At 34.5% G+C, this 22,817-nt stretch overlaps 1 protein-coding gene across 1 annotated transcript in view; it reads left to right on the top strand.

Moving 5' to 3' along the window:
* Positions 1 to 22,817, top strand: part of ZDHHC17 (zDHHC palmitoyltransferase 17) — a gene marked incomplete at both ends in the record, with an annotated part of 80,396 nt that overhangs the window by 29,897 nt on the left and 27,682 nt on the right. Inside the window, 5 exons of the mRNA XM_080706562.1 lie at positions 3,322 to 3,444; positions 11,883 to 11,960; positions 12,615 to 12,759; positions 18,452 to 18,516; positions 19,153 to 19,315. Of these exons, the coding sequence (XP_080562688.1) occupies positions 3,322 to 3,444; positions 11,883 to 11,960; positions 12,615 to 12,759; positions 18,452 to 18,516; positions 19,153 to 19,315 (574 nt within the window). The remainder of the gene's footprint in view (positions 1 to 3,321; positions 3,445 to 11,882; positions 11,961 to 12,614; positions 12,760 to 18,451; positions 18,517 to 19,152; positions 19,316 to 22,817) is intronic.

Genomic DNA, 22,817 nt, shown 5'->3' with positions numbered 1-22,817 from the left:
CATGTCTACTGCAATTAAACATTAAGTGCTATCTGGTCAGTAAATAAATTAAATAAACTGAGCATTTTAAAATTTGTAAAATTAGGAAGTAATATTTTTCTAACAGAAAAGACTTGATGTACTCTTACTTAGCTTCAGTGTTCATTATATAGTATGTACAAAACCTTTATTTAGTGTAAAACCAATTTCAGATTAATGTAGCCTTTATTAAAACTTGGATACTCTCTTCCTAGATTCTTCTCTCTCTCTCCCCCTCTGTCTGTCTGTCTTTCTCTTTCTTCCTTTCATTGGCTTCTCCAATAAATATCTTGGCTACAAAAAAAAAAAAAAAACCAAAAAAACGAAACAAACAAACAAAAAAAACTTGGATAGAAGCCGGGTGTGGTGGCTCACGCTTGTAAGCCCACCATTTGGGAGGCTGAGACAGGAGGATGGCAGTTCATGGATAGCCTCAGCTACTTAGTGAGGCTCTCTACAACTTAGTGAGACCCTGTTTCAAAATAAAGAATAAACAATAGGGCAGAGGGTGTAGCTCGGAGGTCAAATGCCCCTGGGTTCCATTCCCAGGCCCTCAAAAAAAAAAAAAAAAAAAATTTGATAGAACATTTGAAATACTTATTTGGATCCTAGAAAAAGCCTCAAATTTCATTGAATGCCTTGAAATTATATAAATTTTTTTGTGTTGGAGCACTTTTCTGGGTAGCATCTATTACTTTTATCACATTCTCGATGGAGCCTGTGATTCCCAGAATATTAGTAATGATTGATCTGAATATATTTACTTAGTACTTCATATCCCAGGTTCTAAAGACTTTACTTTCCCATCGCAAATTTGGTGGGAGCTTGTCACAGTGGGGAGCACAGCAACAATAGTGACCACCCTCCTGTGTTCAAAGCAGCAAGCACAAGGGAGGATAGAGTTCTTTTTCCCCTCCCTGGTGAATTATGTGCTGATTTTTCTGAGAACAGTTATACAGTTGTCTGTCAGTGGGTGGAGGGTGGAGATTGGTAGCTGCTACTTGGGATAACCATTAAAATTAACCACAATTTACTATCCAAGCATTTCCCTGGAAGTTGAATGCCTTCAATAGACTTCCAACATAGTTACATCACACAGACTCTGCCAGGATAGTTTCGTAAGTGGAGAAAGAGATTTCTGGTGCTTCTTACTCTGCCATCATTCAAGAGTCCTTTCTTTAGACACTTTTAAGTGTGTGAGAAAAATAATCCTGATACTGTGTATGATTAAAGTGAATTTGTGGTCATTTACTTTCTCATTTAAAATGAGATTCTCCCCTTTAATGTGCTTGGTTTACTTAACTATGCATATGTAAAAAACTCTTCAAGAGAACAACTGACTGAAGCTACCATTGTTATCCTCTCTTAATTACTTTGAGTATGTGCGTGTTGTATGTATGTATTTGCTTGCACACACATGCAAAATGGAGGCAGGACAGCAGTGGTCTGAGGACTGCTTTTAATATTACTAAAGCTAATTTCTCATGGTGGTGCATGCCTGTAATCCCAGTACTTGGGAAGTTGAAATGGAAGGGCTGCAGGTTTGAGGCCAGACCCTGCAATTTAGTAAGACTTTATTCCAAAGTTAAAAATAAAAAGGGCTGAGGGTAGCTCAGAGGTAGAATGCCCCCGGTTTTAATCCCCAAAACACACACACACACACACACACACACACACACACACACACACACACCAACTTCTCTATTAAGTAAGATAAGAATATAGGTAGAAGTTCCATTGTTTCTAGTGTTTCCTTATTGGGTATTCTCTCCCCTACCTCCACCCTGTAGTGTGCCATTCCCCAGTTTGAGTTTGGATATCATTGTGATAAAGAAATGACAAATATTGTTAGCTTTATTTAATTTTTTGTGTGTGTGTTTTCACAAAACATTTCAGGGATTTAGTTGTGTGTGTGTGTGTGTGTGTGTGTGTGTGTGTGTGTGTGTGTGTGAGAGAGAGAGAGAGAGAGAGAGAGACAGACAGACAGACAGACAGACAGACAGACGATAGAACCTAGGGGCATCTTCCCTCCAAGCTACATCCCTGGTCCTATTTTTTATTCTTTATTTTGAAACAGGGTCTCACTGAGTTGCAAATGGCCTCATTAAATAGCTGAGGCTCCAGGAACTACGATCCTCCTGTCTCAGCCTCCCAAATGTTGCTCCACCATGCTTGGTGGGATCTAATGTTTGGGTTAGGAAAAAGATGGTGGTTTTTGTGGCTTGGTAGAATCTTAGTGGTTTATTGTACCATTCTTTTTACTTTTTTATACTTGAAATTTATCATAAGTAAGAAGTTAATTTCCTAATGTACATGATGTACATTCACAGACATATCAATCACTAAGCCAAACATGAGCAGGAGGGAAGGGGGAGGGAATTGGAGAAGGGCTCTGAGTGGTGTGTGGATGAATGCTTCTTCCATCTTGTACCCATTAAGATGTGTGAATACAGTGCATCAATAAAAAAAATTTTAAAAGAAGTTAATGAGAGTAGCTACTCCTGTTTGCTTTTGGGAAAAGGGAGGAAACAGACCAAATAATGTTATATTTATGTATGAAGGTTTCACTACCAGTCTCACTAGCATGTACAAGGGGCTAATGCGGTAGGGTGGGGAGGGAAGCTCACTAAGAGATGATGTGCTCATATATGAATATATGGCTTTGAATTTCACTGCAATGGAGAATTATGTTGCACTAGTATAATAAAGAAAAAGAACTTAAAGAAATTGCCACACAAAGATGGAAAAGAGCAATTGAAGATGAGGCTCTGCATGTGCCTCTCTGTGAACATCTTTCCAGTGGTCTTTGTCTTAGAGTTTACTGAGAAATGAGTCATAGGGCTTTTCCCCAACCCACCACACTCTTTTTTATTTGCCTTCAGAAATATTAAAGCTAAATTTGTAAATAGAGAATCCTGGAGCTTATAAAACATTCTTATGTTCTGGTAGTAGTTTATATGTTTATTATTTACTCTTATATATTTAGTAGTTTTTAGCTTAACTGTGTATTTTTAGAGTCTACCTCAAGTGTTTTGTGGAATAAGTGGTGCTAAAGAAAAAGAAGTGATTGAAATTTTATTTCTGTATTCTTTTTCATCTAATGAGATTTTATATTTCTATAAAAGATATTTAGACTATAAAATGGGTAAGTAAAAGCTGTTGAAATCTTGATATTTTAAGTGGTATCTTATGTTGAGAAATACTTCTGAGTATGAAAACGGAGCATTATTTTCTTAAAATGTTATTTTTATCTTTAAATTTGTCGTTAAATAGTAACACTCCATATTTTCATTTTTTTTAAAGATATGGAATATATGAGCGCTGCCGAGAATTGGTAGAAGCAGGTTATGATGTACGGCAACCGGACAAAGAAAATGTCACACTCCTTCATTGGGCTGCCATCAATAACAGAATAGATTTAGTCAAGTATGTGTTTTCTGTGTTTTTAATTTATTAGAAGCTGATTTTATTGTCTTAATTTTTGGAAGTAAACTGCTATAAAAACTAAATTTCTAAAATTTATGACTTTTAAAATGTATTCTGTGTACCTTTTTCTTAGAAAAAATTGTTTTAACATATGTTGAAGGCTTATGTGAATCAAATACCATAAGTTCTTTTTCATGTATTCTTTCTTTAATCTTAATTCCTGTAGTAACCCTATATGAAGTATAACAATTACTGAAGCACAGAGTTTAAATATGCTACCCAATGAAATACAGCTAGTAATGCATTGGAATTAGGCAATCTCATTTGAATTTAAGCAATCTCATTTGGCATTCATATTTGAAATATGGATTTCATGAAAATAGCAAAAGGAAAGACGAGTTGAAAGACAGGGGTTGAAACAGTAATAGGCAATAGTCTTAGTTAACTGTCCACACCAGCCTAAGTGTGAAATATTTCATATAGTAAGTATGAAATGCTTTTTACCCTTTATCACTAATCTGTTTAATATTAATAAGAAATAGAAGGGCCAGGACAGTGTAGCTGAGTGTAGAGCACTTGCCTAACATGTATAATGAACACCTTGGGTTTGATTCCCAGCACTACCAAAAAAAAAGTTTGATAAGCCAAAGTCAGAATGATAAGTCTTTCTTAGTAATCTTATTTAGTATTCTTTGACACTTCAAACATAAAACTTTAAAGACAGCCAGGTGTGGTGGCGCACGCTTATAATCCCCGCGCTTGGGAGGCTGAGACAGGAGGGTCGCACAGGTTAGAAGCCAGCCTCAACTACTTAGTGAGGCTCTCAGCAACTTAGTGAGATTCTGTTTCCAAATAAAGTATTAAAAAAAATGGGTCTGGGAGTATAGCCCAGAGGTAGAAAAGCCCCTGGGTTCCACCCCCAGTACCATAAAAAAGAAAAACTGTAAAGACATGAATATAAAATTCATTTCTTGGAGATGGATAGTTAAGTGTAGCATATAGAGTCCGAAGCAAGTAGGATATTAATGTCAGGTAAAATAATTTGTCCTTTTATTCAAATGGATAAACAAGTAAATCCTGACTTACTGAACTCCATGAATCACTTTCTTCTGGAGAATGCATTTTCATTTTATTTGTCCTTTTCTTTTTTTTAACTTTCCCTCTGTCTTTGATATGGATCTCCTCATATTCTAATTCCATGTTAGTTAAAAATGTTTTTATTTAATCTTTCTCAGGTAATTTTCACATAGAATATAAATCTAGATTGGTAGTTTTTAGTTTTTGTTTTTTTATTCATTGAAAAGATCATTTGATGGTTTTCTGGCTTTTGTGACTTGAGAAGTCATTCTAAGCATCACACTATTGTTTTAGTATTTCTTTTTTTTTTTTTTTTTTTTTTTTGGTGGTACTGGGGTTCCTGGAAGCCCTTCTATCTCCAGGCTACACTCCCAGACCTATTTTTACATTTTTATTTGGAAACAGGGTCTCCTAAGCCAGTGCGCGCAGCTAGCTTCGAACCTGCGCGATCCTCCTGTCTCTGCCTCCCAAGCGCGGGGATTACAAGTGTGCGCCACCACGCCCGGCTAGTATTTCTTTTAATATTTTCTCTTTGTTTCTGGTTTCTATAGTTGTAACAGTGATGCATCTAGGTATAGATTTTTAAAAATTTATCTTGAAAGCCGGGCATGGTGGTGCACGCTTGTAATCCCAGCATTCGGGAGGCTGAGACCGAATGATCGTGGTTCGCAGCCAGCCTCAGCTACTTAGTGAGGCCCTCCGCAAGTTAGTGAGTCCCGGTTTCAAAATAAAGAATAAAAAATAGGGCAGGGGGTGTAGCTCAGAGGTTGAATGCCCCTGAGTTCCATCCCCAGACCCGAAAAAAAAAAAAAAATTATCTTGAATGCTGAGATTACAAGGAATTTTGATTTTGCAGGTTGATGTATTCATCAGTTGGGGAAAAATTTCAGCCATTCTTTCTTCAAATATTGCTTCTCCCCATTCTTTTATTGCTTTCCTTATGGAACTCTAGTTGAATTTATGTTGTTAGACCTTTTTATTGTATATCCAGTCTTATCTTCTATATGTTCTGTCCTTTTGTCTCTGCTTCACTTGGGGAGTCTTTCAACTTACCTTCCAGTTAATTTACTCTCTATTTATGTGTTATCTGCTGTTATGTCTATTCACTGTGTTCCTAATTTTTGAAATTTACTTTTTAGTTTTAGAAATTGTCTTGTTTTAAACCTGTGTTTTTGCCGGGTGCGTTGGTGCACGCTTTTAATCCCCGCGCTTGGGAGGCAGAAACAGGAGGATCACGCAGGTTTGAAGCCAGCCTCTGGTTTAAGAGACCCTGTTTCCAAATAAAAAATATAAAAATAGGTCTGGGAGTGTAGCCCGGAGGTAGAAGGGCTTCCAGGAACCCCAGTAACCCCCCCCCCCACACACACACACAACCCGTGTATTTTTTGTTTGTTTTTTGGTGGTACTGGGGCTGGAACCCGGGGCCTTCTACCTCTGGGCTGTACTCCCAGACCTATTTTTTATATTTTATTTGGAAACAGGGTCTCGGTAAGTTGCTGAGAGCCTCACTAAGTAGCTGAGGCTGGTTTTGAACTTGCGCCATCCTCCTGTCTCCACATCCCAAGAACGGGGATTACAAGCGTGCGCCACCATGCCTGGCTTTAAGCCTGTATTTTTTAAAGCTTTAGTTGCTGTAATTTTCAGTCTTGTCTTAGATATTAATAGTATAGTTATTTTTGTAATTTATGTTTACAACTATAGATTCTGAAGTTTCTATGGATCTGTTGCTGTTAAGTTGTTCTTTTTTTTTTTTTTTTTTTGGTGGTACTGGGGTTCCTGGAAGCCCTTCTACCTTGTATGGGCTACACTCCCAGACCTATTTTTACATTTTTATTTTGGAAACAGGGTCTCCTAAGCCAGGACACGCAGCTGGCTCCGAACCTGTGCGATCCTCTTGTCTCTGCCTCCCAAGCGCGGGGATTACAAGCGTGCGCCACCACGCTCGGCCTAAGTTGTTCATTTATGTGTCTGATTATCCTAGATATATACTAGATGTGTTGTTAGAAAAGTTATTTGTTAAGTAATCTGAGGGCTAAGTTGCAAAGATTTCCATTTGTTTCTGCCAGGTTCACCTTAATTTAATTTCAAAGACTATACTGTACCTAGATTTCCTTGTGATTCTTTCTTGTTTTTGTTATTAGCCTTTTTGTAGCCTTTACCATTAGTTTGCTTTTTATCTGCTTATCTGTTCTGGTAAACACTTCTGCATCAGCAAATTGTCTCTAAGGAAAATATTGAGTATTTTTTAATTCAGGTTTTAGCCCTTTCCTAAATCTTGGCCAGATAAATACTCTTAATTTTCTTAAGCTTTGCTTTTTAGGAAGTGTTTCATATGTTTTATTAAGTTCCGTGTGTGTGTGTGTGTGTGTGTGTGTGTGTGTGTGTTCGTTCCTGGGGATGGAACTCAGGGGCATTCTACGTCTGAGCTACACCCCCAGCCCTATTTTTTATTCTTTCTTTTGAAACAGAGTCTTACTGAGCTGAGTTGCAAAAGGCCTCACTAAGTAGCTGAGTTTATCCAAGAACCGCCATCCTCCTGTCTCAGCCTCCCAAATGCTGGAAATACAAGCGTGAGCCACCATGCCTGGCTTTTGTTCATTTTTTTAAATGAGAGGGTTAAGGTTATACCAAATTACCTAGACTTTAACAGTCTCATTTTTAAAAAGTAGTAGTTGTTGTTGTTATTATTATTATTATTATTATTATTATTATTATTATTATTATTATTTGGTGGTATTAGGGGTAGAACCCAGAGGCTTCCTACCTCCGGGCTATACTCCCAGACCTATTTTATATCTTATTTGGAAACAGGGTCTCACTAAGTTGCTGAGAGCCTCACTAAGTAGCTGAGGCTGGCTTCGAACCCGTGCGATCCTCCTGTCTCAGCCTCCCAAGCGTGGGGATTACAAGCGTGCGCCACCATGCCTGGCTTAAAGTTAATATTTTAATCAAAGTAGTACATAAAGAATTTGAAAAATTAAGTAGTGTTTAAGGCTTACAAAGAGAATCATTAACCCCCTTTGGATCCATGCCCCAGAAGTAACTTATTTTCTTTATTTTATTTTGTTTTTTGGGTATTGGGGGTGGAAACCAAGGATGTTATACTTCTGAGCTACACCCCAGCTCTTATTTTTATTTTGAAACAGGTTCCTGAGAATCTCTTTAAATTGCTGAGGGTGGCCTGGAACCTGCTATCCTTGTCTCAGCCTCCCAGGTACTGAAATTATAGGCTTGTGCCACCATGTTAGATTCAGAAGTAACTTTTTTTCAGTACTTATATTGCTTCATTCAGCACTTACTTTTATATTTTATATGTTTATGTTGCTACTTTTACAGTCATTTTAACACAGATGATAGCAAATACTTTTCTGCTTTTTTATTTAACATATATATATCTAAGATTTTTTCTATCTTTATAAGTAAAACTGTATTATTTAAAAAATCTGTGTAATCAGTTACATGGAAGTATATACTGATTTCTTTACCTGATGGGCAGGTAGATGAATTCTAGTATTTTTGTCCCAGACAGTGCTGTAGTTGATATCTTTTTCACGAATCATTTTTGCATGTTTCTTTATATCTGTGGATTTCTTTGGAGGTAGATGAGTTTTTAATTTTAACTAATATTGATAATTTTATCTTTTTATTTTCTGATTTATTATGTTTAACATTTTGTCTCTCTTACTAGATGTCCTAGACAGCCTTACCACTAATACTTTGTCCTCCATCCTTTAATAATGTTATATTAATCACTGTATAGTGTTTAAACAAATATGCACTGCTAAGCATAAAAGGATTCTGTGATTAACGGTTCTTTTCCTGTGGAATTTTTTTTTTTTTTTGTCTAAATTTAGTCAGTTGCTTCATTTGGTTTTTCGTTTGCTTATTTTATTCTCCTAATTCTTTCCATATTTTCAGAATTATAAAACCTCTCCATATACAAACAATTAAGAATAATTTGTCAGTTCATATTTGGTGGATTAGGGGGATCAAATCATTCCTGGATTTCTCTACCTTTCTGCTTTATCCCAGGCCATTTGCTCTGTAGAGATAACTATATAACCATTGTTTTGATACTTTTCTTGGCCATTGGTTTGTTCTCTTCTTAAGTGGAGGTATTTTTTAATTTTTCATTTTTTTTTTTGGTGAAGTGGGGATCCAACCCAGGGCCTCACATATGCTATACACACATGCTATGTGAAGTAAATGTTTTGAAATTAGTATCTCTTCTGCCTTTACACTTTTATTTTTTGTTTAACTGAGCATAGACTTTTAGATTTAAAATAGTTACCTTAGAATTTTGGAGTATTACTCTAATGTTTTGTTGCTTCAAATATTGTAGTTGAGGTATATGATCTTATTCTGTTGATCAAAAATTTTATATTTATATTTTTTTAAAATAAGAGTCTAAAGTGAGAAATATCCTATAATTACTTTATAAATTGTTCCAAGTCATCTGTATGCTGTTTAGGTTTTAGGGTAAAACCACTAAATTACAAGGGTGGGGTAATAATCATGGTGCTCTTGTGTATACTGAACATATTTGATAAATGCTGAATGGTGAATGTTAAAATTATAGTAGATTGAGGCCGGGCGTGGTGGCGCATGCTTGTTATCCCCACACTTAGGAAGCTGAGACAGGAGGATCACACAGGTTCAAAGCCAACCTCAGCTACTTAGTGAGGCTCTCAGCAACTTAGTGAGACCCTCTTTCCAAATAAAATATAAAATAGGTCTGGGAGTATAGCCCAGAGGTGGAAAGTCTCTGGGTTCCACCCCCAGTACCACCAAAAACAACCAAACAACCAAACAAATAGTAGATTAAGGGCGTAATTCATCATAAACTGAAGTTGAGGGATGCAAGAATAAACCTGAACTTTAAGGGTTTGCATTATAATAACTACAGTTCTGCTAAAAATTCACGTGGTTGCATTTCTTAATATGTTTAGCACTGCCAACTGCTTGGTTTGCTTCTGTATCATCATTGCTCTGCTTAGTAAATACTTGTAAAAATATGTTAGAAAACATAGTTTTTAAGTAATAGTTTTATGTTGATGTCCCAGCTGTGTATTATTTTATAGCTTTGGAGGTAAAGAAAATTAAAAAATGTCTATAATTCCTTAGCATTTACAGGGTTTTATAACATATTTTGGCTGGTTTTTTATTGATGTCTCTTCTGGAGACATTTAGGTTTTAGCTATTTGCTTTATTTATTTATTTATTTATTTATTTATTTATTTTTGAGATACTCGGAATGGAACCCAGAGGCATTCTACCTTCGAGCCACACCTCAAGCCCTAGTTTTTATTCTTTATTTTGAAACAGGGTCTCACTGAGTTGCAAAGGGCCTCACTAAATAGTAGCTGAGGCTGGCTGTGAACCATGATCCTCCTGTCTGAGCCTCCCAAGTAACTGGAATTATAAGCATTGTGCCACGATGCTTAGCAGCTTTTCCTCTTTTAAATATTTGTTGATATCTTTCATACATTCATTGTCAGCCCCTTCTCATAGCATAAGAGTTAAGCAATCTTGATCCTTGTAATTTTGAGCTAGGGTCTTGTAGCTACAAAAGGAAAAACCCTAATAAATTATGAAAATACAGTATTCTAGGAGTTTATAGTGAAAAACTAATAATTATTCTTTTTCTATATGTGGGGAAAATTTTTTTCTTATCCTTGTAGAGAGAAAGTTGTACTTTAGGAGCAGTTTGAAAATAATTAATTGACATAGTGCTAGTAGTGATTTAAATTGTACCATATATGAGTAAAAGTGACTCACAGAAACAGATAAACTGACATTAAATAAGGGAGTAAAACTGCTTTAAAAAATTTCCTGTTGGAGCCAGACATGGTGGTACATGCCAGTATTCCCAATACTTGGGAGGCTGAGAGGAGGATCTCGGGTCCAAAGCCAGCTTCAGCAACTTAGTGAGGCTGAACCCAGGGGCATTTCACTTCTGAGTACACTCTCAGTCCTGTTTTTTTGTTTTTTTTTTTTTTTTTTTTTTTTTTAAACAGGGTCTCAGTTGCTGAAACTGCCTTAAACCTGTGATCCTCCTGTCTCAGCTTCCCAAGTACTGGGATTACAGTGTGAACCACCATGCCTGGCTGCATTCACTCTTAATTGAACATAGTTCTGGATTCAGAGGGAAACACCAAGTGCCGTGTACATGCATGTTTCTATCACTCTGAAGCTCATTATGATGTATAATTATACTGCACCAATAAAAATATATTAAAAATAAAATGAACACTCTAAGTAATTATTCTTACATTCTTAATTCATAAATGCCTGGCTTCATATAAATTTGTTAAATTTGTGTTTTAAAAGCGTAATGCATGGTGGCGCATGCTTATAATCCTAGTACTTGGGGGGGGCTGAGACAGGAGGATCACAGGTTCATGGCTAGCCTCAGCTACTTAGTGAGTGCCTCTGCAACTTAGGCCCTAAAATAGGATATGTCTTGCCTATTCTAAATTTACTCTGATTTCAACATTCTATATAACTACTTTAATTTTTGTATTCTCTCACACTTTTTAAAATGTTATTTGACATTGTTATTCTCTCTCTCTCTCTCTCTCTCTCTCTCTTTCTCTCTTTCTCTCTCTCTCTCTTTCTCTCTTTCTCTCTCTCTCTCTTCCTCCCTCCCTCCCTCCCTCTCTCCCTCCCTCTCTTTTTGGTACTGGGGATCAAACCCAGGGACATTCTTCCTCCAAGCTACACCCTTAGGGCTATTTATATTTTTATTTTTTTGAAACAAGGTCTAACTAAGTTGCAGAGGGACTTATAGTAAGTAGCTGAGTCTAATGGTGAACCTGTGATCCTCCTCTCTCAGCCTCTCAAGTAACTGGGTTTATAAACATGTGCCACCATGTCTGGCATGCTATTCTTTCGTCTTAAAAAATTATTTTCCTTTTACTTCTGAAACAAAAGACAGTGATTTTTTTTGTATAAAATTCTACTGAATATGTTTTTTAAGCTTTAAAAAAAGATCACCTTTGAAGTACTACATAGCATGAGATTTAAAATGGAAAATATTAAGCCGGGCATGGTGGCACATGCTTGTAATCCCTGCACTTGGGAGGCTGAGACAGGAGGATCGCACAGGTTTGAAGCCAGCCTCAGCTACTTAGTGAGGCTCTCAGCAACTTAGTGAGACCCTGTTTCCAAATAAAATATAAAATGGGTCTGCGAGTATAGTCCAGAGGTAGAAAGCCTCTGGGTTCCACCCCCAGTACCACCAAAATAAATAAATAAATAAATAAATAAGTAAGTAAAATAAAATATTTTTAAAATTTTTACCTAATTTCTGAAAGTTGAAAATAAAAACCATCTAAATTATTACAAATTTTGTCTTATAGATATTATATTTCGAAAGGTGCTATTGTGGATCAACTTGGAGGAGACCTGAATTCAACTCCATTGCACTGGGCCACAAGGTTTAAATTTGCTTTTGGATTTTTTTTCTTTTTGGTTATTTTATTAGTATAAAACAGTTTAACTTTAAAAAAATATTTTGTTAAAATGAATGGGAAATGGTATTATGCCAGTAGTTAATATCATTATATTACCATTCTTTTTAGTGGTTTTACTATCCATGTTACCTAAATTAGAAGCAAAGTTTGTTTTCCAGAGTCTCTAGGGGATTAGCAGTGCTGATAATAATATAGTTACAAGATTGGGTTAAAGGTTTGGATTTGCAAATGTAGTAGTTTTGATATATACATTCTCAGTTCATGAGATGATTGAGATCACATTGGAACAGAAATAATAGACTAATACAACAATTATTTATTATTTTATTTTAAATAAGTTATGAGTATCTTCATAAATTATCAGAGATTTATTCTAGTTAAGATTTTTAAGAACCGTAAAATCCTGTGTCTTGACATATTTTTTCTGAAAATAACTTTATAAAATATATATGTAATCTTTCCATTACTTTGTTTAAAACCACTCTTTCCAGGATATACTGTTTGAAGTAACTTCATAATATCTATCTATCTATCTATCTATCTATGAAATTACATGTATATAACTATGTTATATGTATATATTATATGTGTATAAGTGTTTATTCTTTTATTTTTTAGACAAGGCCATCTGTCCATGGTTGTGCAACTAATGAAATATGGTGCAGATCCTTCATTAATTGATGGGGAAGGATGTAGCTGTATTCATCTGGCTGCTCAGTTTGGACATACCTCAATTGTTGCTTATCTCATAGCAAAAGGACAGGTAAAAAAAAAAACCCACAGTGGTGTGGATTTTAATCACATGTTCTTCATGGCTTAAGTACTTGATTTCTTGGTGTTAGATGTGTAACAACCTGGCAATAGTTAAATAATACTTCTTGATGGCTGGAGAGAATAAGTAAATACATAGTTTAATTTTATATTAAATTTTTATACACTTAACATAAAAATAAATACAATCGTGCTGGGCATGGTGGCGCACGCTTGTAATCCCCGCGCTTGGGAGGCTGAGACAGGAGAATCACACAGGTTCGAAGCCAGCCGCTGCTGGTTTAAGAGACCGTTTCCAAATTAAAAATATAAAATAGGTCTGGGAATGTAGCCTGGAGATAGAAGGTCCCTGGGTTCCATCCCCAGTACCACCCTAAAAAAAAATTATATATATATAATTGTAAACCAGATAATGCTCCATTAAGTTGATGTTTTTATTTTTGATTGTGGTAGAGATAAAAATCAAAAAATAAAGGAGAAATTTTACGTAGCTATTTTTCTTAATTATGTTTTTTGAATATATAATCTGAATTCATCTGAATTTTTTGAAGTTAATTTCTATTTTAATACCTCTCAGAAGGGATAATGTCTTCAAGATCAGTGTTTCACTTTCTGCTGTATAAAATAATAGTGCTTCTTATCAGAAAAATTCTTATTTAAATGGCTGTTTCTCATTTTTCCTGAATGTGTAGCAGTGACCATAATCACATTAAGTATTACCAGTTTATATTACTGTGTTTTGTAATAAATGTATTTTGTTAAAAGTATCGTCACCCAGTTTTTGTCCATGTGTTTTTTTTCTTGTTGTATTTAAACATGAGTTTTATAAATAAGAATCTCATCACAAAAATAGCTAAGATAAATGAATTTAATTCATTGCTATCAACACATATTTTAAGATTCATGCTGCCTTAGAATTTGAATACTATTTCTTTTAATAAATTCTTTAAGACATTTATTTTTGGCAGTATCAAGCTAATAGTAGTTGTGTGTTGTACATTAGAACTTAGGAAGAGACATGGGCTGATTAAGTTAATTGGTATAGTTTATTCCATTACTGTGTTGACCCTCCTATCCTAAAAATCTAATGGTTAAGAAGAGCACCAACCGTTTATTATATCTCATAGTTCTGTAGTTGACTGGGCTTGGCTAATGGGTCATTTTTTGTGTGATAATGTCTGGGGGCCGTAGTCATCTGGGAACTTGACTGGGCCAGAGGGTTGGCTTGTTTATACACATCTGGTACCTTGATAGAAATGGTTAGAAAACTGTTATTTGCTGGGATGTTAGGACAGCTAGGCCTCAGTCTTAATCTATGCAGTGTCAGAACTTCTCCACAGTACCACTCCATGTGGTCTCTCTCTCAGGAACATGATGCTTACATGATGTCTCAGAGCTCCCAGAACAAAGACAGAAGCTATTATGCCTTTACAAGTTTTACTTCTCACAGCACAGCAACATTTCTGCTCCTTTCTATCAGTTACAGTGAGGAACAGGTCCAGCTTTTATTCAGTGTGGGGAAGAGTCAAAATTCAGGTGTGAATATCTAGAGGCCTTTTGGGACCACCCACCTTTGGAGACCAATTACCACAGGAGATCCTATTCTCCCACAGCTTTTTCTAGATCAGTGGTTTAAGTTTTTAACTGGGAAAGAAAAGTAGTATACATTTTTGAGTCTTAATAGTTTTTTTCTTTTGTTGTTAACTTAATTGACTTTTCCGTTTGAATGATTTCAAATGTTTTTTTAAATCTAGCCCATTATGTAGGCTATAAAATTTTCAAAGGTAGAGCTGAGCATGGTGACACATGTTTGTAATCCCAGGATTTGGGAGGCTGAGAGAGGAGGATCCAGGTTCACAGCCAGCCTTAGCTACTTAGTGAGGCCTGTTGCAACTTTGTGAGACCCTGTTTCAACATAAAGGCTGGGATGTACCGTGGAGGTAGACAGCTCCTGTGTACCATACCTCGTACCGAAAAAAAAAAAAAAAAAAAAAGAAAGAAAAGAAATCTAAAAGGTAGTATTTCTATTTGTCATAATGCTTTTTGTTAAAAATGCATGATGAGGGCTGGGCGTGGTAGTGTATACTTGTAATCCCAGTGCTTAGGAGGTTGAGACAGGATTGCATAGGTTCTAAGCCAGCCTCAGCTACTTAGTGAGGCTCTCAGCATCTTAGTGAAACCCTGTTTCCAAATAAAGTATAAAAAAGGTTTGAGAATATAGCCTGGAGGTAGAAAGCCCCTGGGTTCCACCCCCACTACCACAAAAAAAAAGTAAGAAAGAAGAAAAATGCATGATGATCATAAGTTTCTGACAAGCAATTAGTTTTTTTGTGAGTAATTTCTGCATACAGTAATTTGTGCTTATCATAAAATATTAAAACTTAGAAAATAAAACTTAGAGTATGACTTAGAAAATGAAATCTCACTTCCTTGCACACCCCATAATGAGATCATTTTCTTTAACAACTTAGTGTAAAAGATTTTTTTTAATGTATGCACTAGTATATTGTAAAAGACAATTTTCTGATGTGTATTTGTATCATATTTAGGGTTCAAAGTTCTTTGTCCTACAAAGTACACATGTGGTCTAGGCACTGGATATCTTTTGAGCTCTTCTGTCATCTGCCCCTCTCCTTCAACCACACCATTCTTCTTGTGATTCTTTGAGAAACCCGACCTGCTCTTGTCTCAGGGCCTTTGTGCTTGCTCTTCCTGCTGCTGGTATGCCCTTTCCTCAGATAGTCACGGTTCCCTCTCATCCTCTCTGTGTAGTTAGATGGTTGCTCAAACTTAATTAGTTTCAAATTAGATCCAGTAATAAAGTTAGTATATATTTTTTCTTCTCTTTCCTTGGTTTTCACTGACTTTAGTTAATAATGTTGTTTTTCTTAGTGTTAACTTTGTTGTGATAAATGTAAATACATTTCTATTGGTTTTTCAGCTTTAGATAATATCTTTTGACTCAGTTATTATTAGCTAAGGCTCTTACTTTCTTTTTAGTCTTTTTTCCATTTTCCCCCATTTCTTCTTAGTTATGTCAATTTTGCATTATTAGGGCATATAACATTTTCATTCAGTTTTGTCATTCTATCCTTCACATTTGTTTTATTTTCATTATCTGTTAAATATATGCAGTGCTCACTACCAATTCTTTTGGATGATTTTCAGGAGAAAAAGGGAAAAATGCTAAGTTATGGAGCCCTGTTGATCATGGAGTTCCCATAAGCTTTTGATCTGGGCGTGTTAATTCTTCCTAATAGAGAATACAAATACGTCCAGGCTGAACTTGGAAAAGAAGTACCAAGTTTTAAATCCCGACCCAAAGAGAGAAAAGGTTGAATTTCATTTTTCTTTCAGTATTCTAGAGATGTGACATAATTCTACATTTTATGTATTGATACTTTTAATACTATCACTTTTAAAAAAGGATATGAAAAGACTTGCAACTAATAATAAGAAATTAAACATGAGCATTTACATGTTTAGGGGCTGGGGATGTAGCTCAATGGTAGCATACTTGCCTGGCATGTATGTGGTCCTGGGTTTGATCCTTGGAACCCATCTCCAAAGAAAAATTTACCTGTTGAATTAGGCAGAAATTAGAGCAGTCAGGAGGAAAATAAAGTACTTAACTACTTACCTCTCACATATGAAACAGTTGTCATTTCTTCAGAAAGTGTATTTTTAAATTAAATGATTATTTTAAAAAAATCAGCCTATATTTTGGGTCTGTTGAGTGAGGTTACACAAATTCTCAACACTATTAAATCCAGAAATGGACTTTAGTGGCTAAGGAATAGCATTCTCTTATAGTATCCATTGAGAGGGACTAATGACACGAGGGATACACTCTAGTTGTCTAATGCTGTGGTTCTCAGCTTTTTTTTCCTCATTTCACTAAAATAATTTTCACATTTGAGAGTTAGTCCCATCACTAATAGTTGCTCTAGAGAACTGCTTTATAGAATTATGCAGTGTTTTATATTGTCCTCTTTCTACTGATTGGCAAATTAGATAACACATGATTAGAACTGTTTGTTTAATATCACCTAGGAATGGGACATGGGAAGGGAAGAGAAGAAATAAATTTATTGGATGCCTATTATGTTCCAGACTGTGGACTGGGCACTTTATGTAGATTATTTAATTATCACAGAGGTCTTATGAAGTCATTGTTTTTGATGAAGAAGGCTCAAAGAATTAGTTTTGCTCACAGTCTCATAGCAATTAAATAAATGGTAGAGGTAGGAATTGAAAAACATGTCTGTCTTATTTCAAAGTCTATGCCTCTCTGAATCCTAGAAGAAGAGAGGAGCATATCTTTCATTTAACAAAGGCTCTTTGATCCTATACTTTTATTACATGTTCAGATACAAAGATAGGTTTAATATGATTTTATTCCTTAAAGAATTCTTGTTCTGATTAATGAAACAATGGCTCAGGCATAGAGGATAATCAGACCAGATTGGGATGGATTAGAGTGGGTAATTTTGGGTGGGTAATTAGAATCCCTGATACATCAGAATGTCTTGAAAGGAGTTTGAGGGAGCTAGGGAAGAATTTCGATTTAATAGGTTTAATTTTGATTTAATCAATTCTAATTTGCTAAAAACTGAGCAGAAGAGAAAAAGTCAATTCTAGGGAAAGCAAATATTTGAGTAGAGGAGGAATGTAATTATATAGTTCATGATATTGTTTGCCAGAGAAGAGCATTTATACATATAATAAAAAAATCAAGTCGGTCGTGGTGGCGCACGCTTGTAATCCCAGCATTTGGGAGGTTGAGACCAGAGGATTGCGGTTCGAGGACAGCCTCAGCTACTTAGTGAGGCCCTTTGCAACTCAGTGAGACCCGGTTTCAAAATAAGGAATAAAATATAGGGCAGGGGATGTAGCTCGGAGGTCGAATGCCCTGGGTTCCATCCCCAGACCCACAAAAAAACAACAACAAAAAATCAAATGCCTGTATAATCTTATTTGTGATTGATATCTTGAGAGGAAAAAATAGGAAAGGTACATATTTGCAGTAGGGCACAGAGAGGAAAAAGAAACTCAGTTTTTGTACTAAGACGTCCTAGAAGATGCTTCCTGAAGCTGAAAAATAAAGAAGCATTTCAAGCATTTTATTTAACAATACAGAGGTAAATACCAAAATAATGAACTCAAAGAAGCTGAAGCTAAGAAAAGCTGATGGAAAGTAAGGCAAAGGATTCTTTATCACATTACCTTTTCCTTGCAAACTTATCTGAATTATTTACTATGAAAATATGCATCCATAATAATGAAATTCAAAAAATAAAACTTTTTTGGGTTTATTACAAAATTGTTTTTAATTTTTTGAACTGCCTGTGGGTAACTATAATTTTATTTTTCTTGTCCATCATACTTTAGTATAAATTTTTCAGACTTAAAATCACTTAACCTGTTCTTTGTGACAGAGATGAAAATAGGTAAGAATCTTGCCTAAATGTAAGGCATTGTATCTTAAAAGAGAAACTATAAAAGTTTAATATGTTAATCAGCTAGAATATTAGTGTCAGTACTTAGTTTTATCTTAAAGTTAAGAAAAAGTTTCACAAGTTATCGTTGAGTATAATTATATTGGCTTCTCCTATGTGTAAATGAGGTTCTTTGAAGTAATTTTGGTTAGGAACTTATAAAATTTTACTGTTTGACTTTATCAGGATGTAGATATGATGGATCAGAATGGAATGACACCTTTAATGTGGGCAGCTTATAGAACACATAGGTATGTAACCATTATAAAACACTTACTTAGATTATTTTCAGCATAGTACGATGTGAAACAAGTAGTGAGAAAAAGCAGCAAATGTTTTACTAATACAAGTTTTATTATGACAAATAATATATAAATAAATGCTTCGAAGTGTTGGTGTCTCTATCCTCACTTCTAGTGACTGGCTTCCTTAATCTAATCCTTCTTTTCAAATTTTCTGAGAATGAAAAAAAGGTTATCTTCTTTAAAAAAAGCAATTAGTATTTCATGTAATTTGACAAATTTAATGTATTAAATTTTTAAGTTGCTTTACATCATTTCTGGAACAGTCCAGATTGAAACTTTAAAAATTATATTAATTTTTATATTAATGGTATAAATTCCTACATCAAAAAGTAGAAAATGTCAGAACCAAGTGTGCTTTCACTGGAGCTGTATTACTTTATATCGGTCGCACAATGCTTAGTACTTTATATTAGAGTATTGCCTCATTATTAATTGTAAAGTTTTTGAGTAGGTTAGAATATAGAAGTGTTCCAAGATGGAATGCGAATGCAGCCACAATCAGTTTAGTATCTGTAATTATTTCGATAATTGAAATTAGGGTTGTTGTTGTTGTTTTTTTTTTTGTTTTTTTTTCCTTTTCAGTGTGGATCCAACTAGATTGCTTTTAACATTCAATGTTTCAGTTAACCTTGGTGACAAGTATCACAAAAACACTGCTCTGCACTGGGCAGTACTAGCAGGGAATACCACAGTCATTAGTCTTCTTCTGGAAGCTGGAGCTAATGTTGATGCCCAAAATATTAAGGTAAAAATATCTTGTGTTGATGATCTTTGAAATGTGGCTACTAATATATGAATTTCTCCACAAAATAGGTTTTTTGATAGACACTGAAAACTGGAAGAAACTTACATAGCTCGACCCTTTGCTTCAATGCAGTAATTTGTTTTGAAAGCTTGGGTCATTTATCTTGTGGTATTGAAGCAATTTTAAAATTTTGGTGGTCTTTTCATTTTTGAATTTATACATGTTTTTTAGAAATTACATTGTATACTTAATTTTTTGTAGGTAAAAGGAAGATAAATTTGATGTTAAACTACATAGTTTTAGTAGTTCTTTGACTTGGTCATTTCATTGTCTTAAGGTCAAGACTTTTAAATTTGATAAATACCTTTATGATGTTTATAGGAGAACTTTCTCCACCTCAAATGGTGAACTAATTCAAGAAAAGTATATGAAATTATCTAAGAGCCAAACACAATATCTATACACTGAGTATTTAGAAATTTGTAGACATATTTGGGGGGGACTCTGGGGATTGAACTCAGGGGTTTTCTACCTCTGATCTACTCCCCTACCCCTTTTTATTTTTTATTTTGAAGTAAGCTCTCGCTGAGTTGCTGAGGCTCTCCTTGAACCCGTGATCCTCTCAAGTGCTGGGATACAGGTGTATGCCACCTTGACCAGCTAGAAATTTGTAGAATTTCTTTAATCCATTCAAGAAGATCCCATTGGTAATATCAAACATCAGTTAACTCTTCTCATTTTTTAAAGCTTCAGAATCCACCATGTCTTTCAATACCAGTCTTTCTGTGAAATGATTCTAAACATTATGTAAGAAATAACTGTACCCATTGACAAATACTTTGTAATTTTGGTTATAATTCATGGTATTTTATAAGTGTTTCATAAATATAAAGGATATGTGCTAACTAAATATGAAGGGAATTCAAGTCATATATTAACCTGAAATGGCTAATCAAAAAGTAGATATCTCTTGCTGGATCAGGGCATTTTTTCATGTTCCAATGAGGAATTCTTCCTAAATTTGGTTACTTTAAAAAAAGGTTACACTACTAAAATAAAGTAGTATAACTAACATAGACTCATTTTTAAGCTATAATTTATTTGATTATAACCAATTTCTAGAACTGAGTCTAGTTCCATATATGAGACTATAATGGACCAATAAAAGTACAGTATAAAAATTAAAACATGTAAAAAAGTAATATTATTGGAAACTAAGAAATTGATTGAATTATGTATTTTCTTTATTTTGAAAATCTTTTTAAGTCTTATCTCTATCTGAAGTGATTAGAATAGTCCAGAACTTGCCAATAAACATAGGAAAAGAGGAAAGTCAGTATACCATAGTGCCTGACTCATGATTTGGCAGTACTCTTAATATTGGCTGAATGAATGAAGATTTACATAATCTTGAATTTTTCCTAATCTAGCTTTTATGATTCTGTCAGGATACCTTTGTGCCTTTTGAGAAATTACAAAGAAATTTTTGCTTTCTAAAGCACTTTTAAATTATACTAGGGTTACTGAATTAGGATGACCCCAGATTCAGAGGCCAAGATAAGATGTTTGACTAAACCTCATTAGTATTGTCCTAAGAAAATTTCTTGGGATTTTATCACGTTTTGTTATCTGAGTTGCTTTTCTAGTGTTGTTTTCTTCTCTTTGGTCCTAGACAGTTATTCCTAAAGTGATCATGTGCCAGGAATACATTTCAAGATACTTAGTTATATTATTAAATAAATTGAACCAGTTTTAGTATGGGATATAGTAAGACTCTGTATACTTAATATGACCAATTGCTATATCATTGTATTAAAATTACAGTAATACCAAAGAATTGTGACACTAAAGTGACTACACAGTTCTATAATTTGACACCAGTAGTATTATTTTTTAGAGCTTTTAAAAACATCTTTTCTATCCATATAACAATTTAGGTAACTTCTCTTCGATCACATTATTTAAATATTTGGAGGTATAGTTTGTAAATCTAACACTTTTTCAAATAAGTGATCTATAATGAATTTTAATAAAAAGATAATGGTAGAGAAAAGATATTTGAAATTATTTGATTTCATACTTTGTTTTCTTATTTTCTTTGGTTCCTGTACGTTACTTATTTGGTACCGACATTAGATAGAATGGAATGTAGGTTTCTTGGCTAGTGCAGTTCAGGTGAATATTTTGTGGAGTCTGCAGCATCAAATAAATGAACTAATTATAGAGCTTATAGACCTTTTATTTAAATTTATGTATTTTTTACTATATACCTTCTTTTTCTTACTGTTTTAATTTTATTTGACACATGTTCTACATGTTTATTTTGAGTGTAATTCTCTGGTAGGTTTGGAGTGACATTACTTCTAAAAGTAAAGTTAATGGAGGTATTTTTTTTTTTTTTTTTGCTCAGGCAATATTTACACCTTTAGGGGGAAAATTGTCTTCTTATATACTTTACTGAAAAAGTAGATTTTTCTTAAAGATGTACTTTTAATGTAATTCAGAGAATGAAGTAAACATCCAGTATCTTTTCTACTGGGGTCTAACATTCCCCGAATACTTAATTGTAGTTATCACCTTCTAATGCAAACTATTTTTTCATTCAGCAAATTCTTCTTAAGTTGTGATAATCACAGTGTTCAAGACAGAAAAGTTCCCAGTTCTCTCAGAACTTACATCCTAATGAGGAAATATATGATAAGTAAAATTTTTAAAAAGATAAATATATTAAGTGACAGGGCTAAGGGCTATATCAGACCAAAGATTGAAAAACGCCTCTGAGGAGATGACATTTGCTTTGATAATTATATAATGAGAAAGAGCTGGGTATGCAGAGATATGTGGAGGAAAAATTACCATGTAGAGGAACTTGCAAGCACAAGGTTCTACAGAATAAGATTGCCCTGTTTAACTTGGCTAGAGTACAATGAGCAAGGAGGTGAGGTCACTTGAGACATGTGGGCGCCAGCTTATACAGTGCCATGATGAGATTTGACTATTCTCAAGCCATGGGAAACAGACCTATGTAGGCTGGCAATAGGATGCACTTGCTGTTTTAAATATCTTTATTACTTTGGTTGAGAAAGAATGCATTAAGGAATTAAGAAATGGAAAGATTTGAAATCAGTTAGACTATTGTAATAAATTTGACAAGTGCTTAGCCTCAGATTTGAGGAGTACAGAAGGAGAGAAATTAATGGGTTTTAATATGATATTTTAGAGCAGAAGTGAAAAAGATTATATATGGGGATGAAAAACATTAATTAGGTTTTGTTTTAATTAATTGAACATCTTGTGATATTTGTTCTGGTTGTAAAGACTGTGAGATAAATACTTTTGGGGAGTGAAGGCTTTAGGAATTGGTTTTGTTTGGGTAATATTTAATTTGAAGTGATACCTGGTAGCTATGTGTACTGTATTAAGCTAATTTAAGTGAATTTAGATTGCCACAGGTTTTGAAAGGAAAAATTTTATTTAAAAAACACTGTCCAGAAATTTGATA

The sequence above is a fragment of the Muscardinus avellanarius genome (assembly GCF_963383645.1).
Source record: "Muscardinus avellanarius genome assembly, chromosome: 11".
In the NCBI taxonomy this organism is placed as follows: Eukaryota; Metazoa; Chordata; class Mammalia; order Rodentia; family Gliridae; genus Muscardinus; species Muscardinus avellanarius.
Note: the sequence above shows the minus strand (reverse complement) of the source record. Positions and strands in the feature narration are given on the sequence as shown.